At 32.0% G+C, this 1477-nt stretch overlaps 1 protein-coding gene across 1 annotated transcript in view; it reads right to left on the minus strand.

The window, feature by feature from the left end:
- Positions 1 to 732: 732 nt before the first annotated feature.
- LOC147469895 (protein FAM135B-like) overlaps positions 733 to 1477 on the minus strand; it is a 22566-nt gene continuing 21821 nt past the window's right edge. The window contains exon 2 of the mRNA XM_086546677.1: positions 733 to 1050. Coding sequence (XP_086402803.1) covers positions 813 to 1050 — 238 coding nt within the window. The 3' untranslated portion in view covers positions 733 to 812. The remainder of the gene's footprint in view (positions 1051 to 1477) is intronic.

The raw sequence follows: 1477 nt of genomic DNA on the forward strand, positions 1-1477 counted from the left end.
AATTATATTATATATATATGTATATATTTATATATATATATATATATATATATAAATATCGCTGCTATGCTCAATGTACATTGCAGTATATATATATATATATGAGTTGAATATATTTATCTGATATGCGCGCTCGCGCTCTCGTCCTTTATTTATATATATATATATATTATATGAAATATGATGTATATATATATACCATGGCATTGTATATTTTATATATATATATATATTATATTTTATATATTATTATATGATATATATATTTGTTATGTATATATATATATATGTATATATATTATGATGCATGTGTATATATATATATATTATATATATATATTATATACCAGTTATATATATCGCCGTCGCGCCGTCGTCGCGCTCCGCGCTCGCCTCTCACTCGGCCACTGTCCTACCGTCCTATATATCTATATATATATATATTATACACATATATATATATATATATATATATATATATATTATATATATATTATATATTTATATGCATATATTATATAAATAATATATTTATATTTATATATATATATATATATACAGATTTACTATATATATATATATATATATATATATATATATATATATATATATAAATATATATGTATATAATATATGTATATATATATAATATATGTATACATATATATATATATATATATATATATATATATATATATATATACATATACATACACATATATACACACAAACGTATCAATAAGCTATAAATATAATATATAGCCCATATATATATAAATATAGCATCTGCGCCCACAACACTAAGCAGAATATCAAAATGCATGACTCCTACATTTCAACTCAGCGCTGGAGGTCGCAATCCAACACTCCGCCGAGACAGAATGGGGAGGAGCAGAGAGAAGTAGGCGGTCGGCGATCCCACCTCCCCCGCCCAGCACCGCCGCTTCACGCTCGCCCACGCGATACTCACTGCTGTTCCGTGGCAGACTCAGCTCGATCTTGGCCGGCAGCTTCGGCGACGACTTGAGGTAGGCCCGCACTTGGTAGTACCTGGGAGAGAGAGAGGGGTGGGGGGGAGGGGAGGGGAGGGGAGGGGGGGAGAGAACAAAGGGAGAAAAACGGTTAGAGCCGGTTTCTTGTTTTCTGTTTTTTTTTTTTTTTTTTTTTTTTTCGTATTGTCATAATCTTTATTAATCTTTATTTGCTTATCTATTTTTAGTTATTTTCTATTCGTTTAGATGGAGGGAGGGAGAGGGAGAGGGAGAGGTAAAGTGAGAGAGAGGGAGAGGTAAAGGGAGGGGGAGGGAGAGGGAGAGGGAGAGGGAGAGGGAGAGGGAGAGGGAGAGGGAGAGGGAGAGGGAGAGGGAGAGGAAAAGAAAGAGGGAGAGAAGGAGGGAGGGGGGGATATATATAACTATAAATATATCTATATATATATACATATATATATATATATATATATATATATAGAGAGAGA

This window comes from Penaeus japonicus, unplaced genomic scaffold, assembly GCF_977035675.1.
Source record: "Penaeus japonicus unplaced genomic scaffold, GWHDUDI00000001_assembly GWHDUDI00000018, whole genome shotgun sequence".
NCBI classification, from domain to species: Eukaryota; Metazoa; Arthropoda; class Malacostraca; order Decapoda; family Penaeidae; genus Penaeus; species Penaeus japonicus.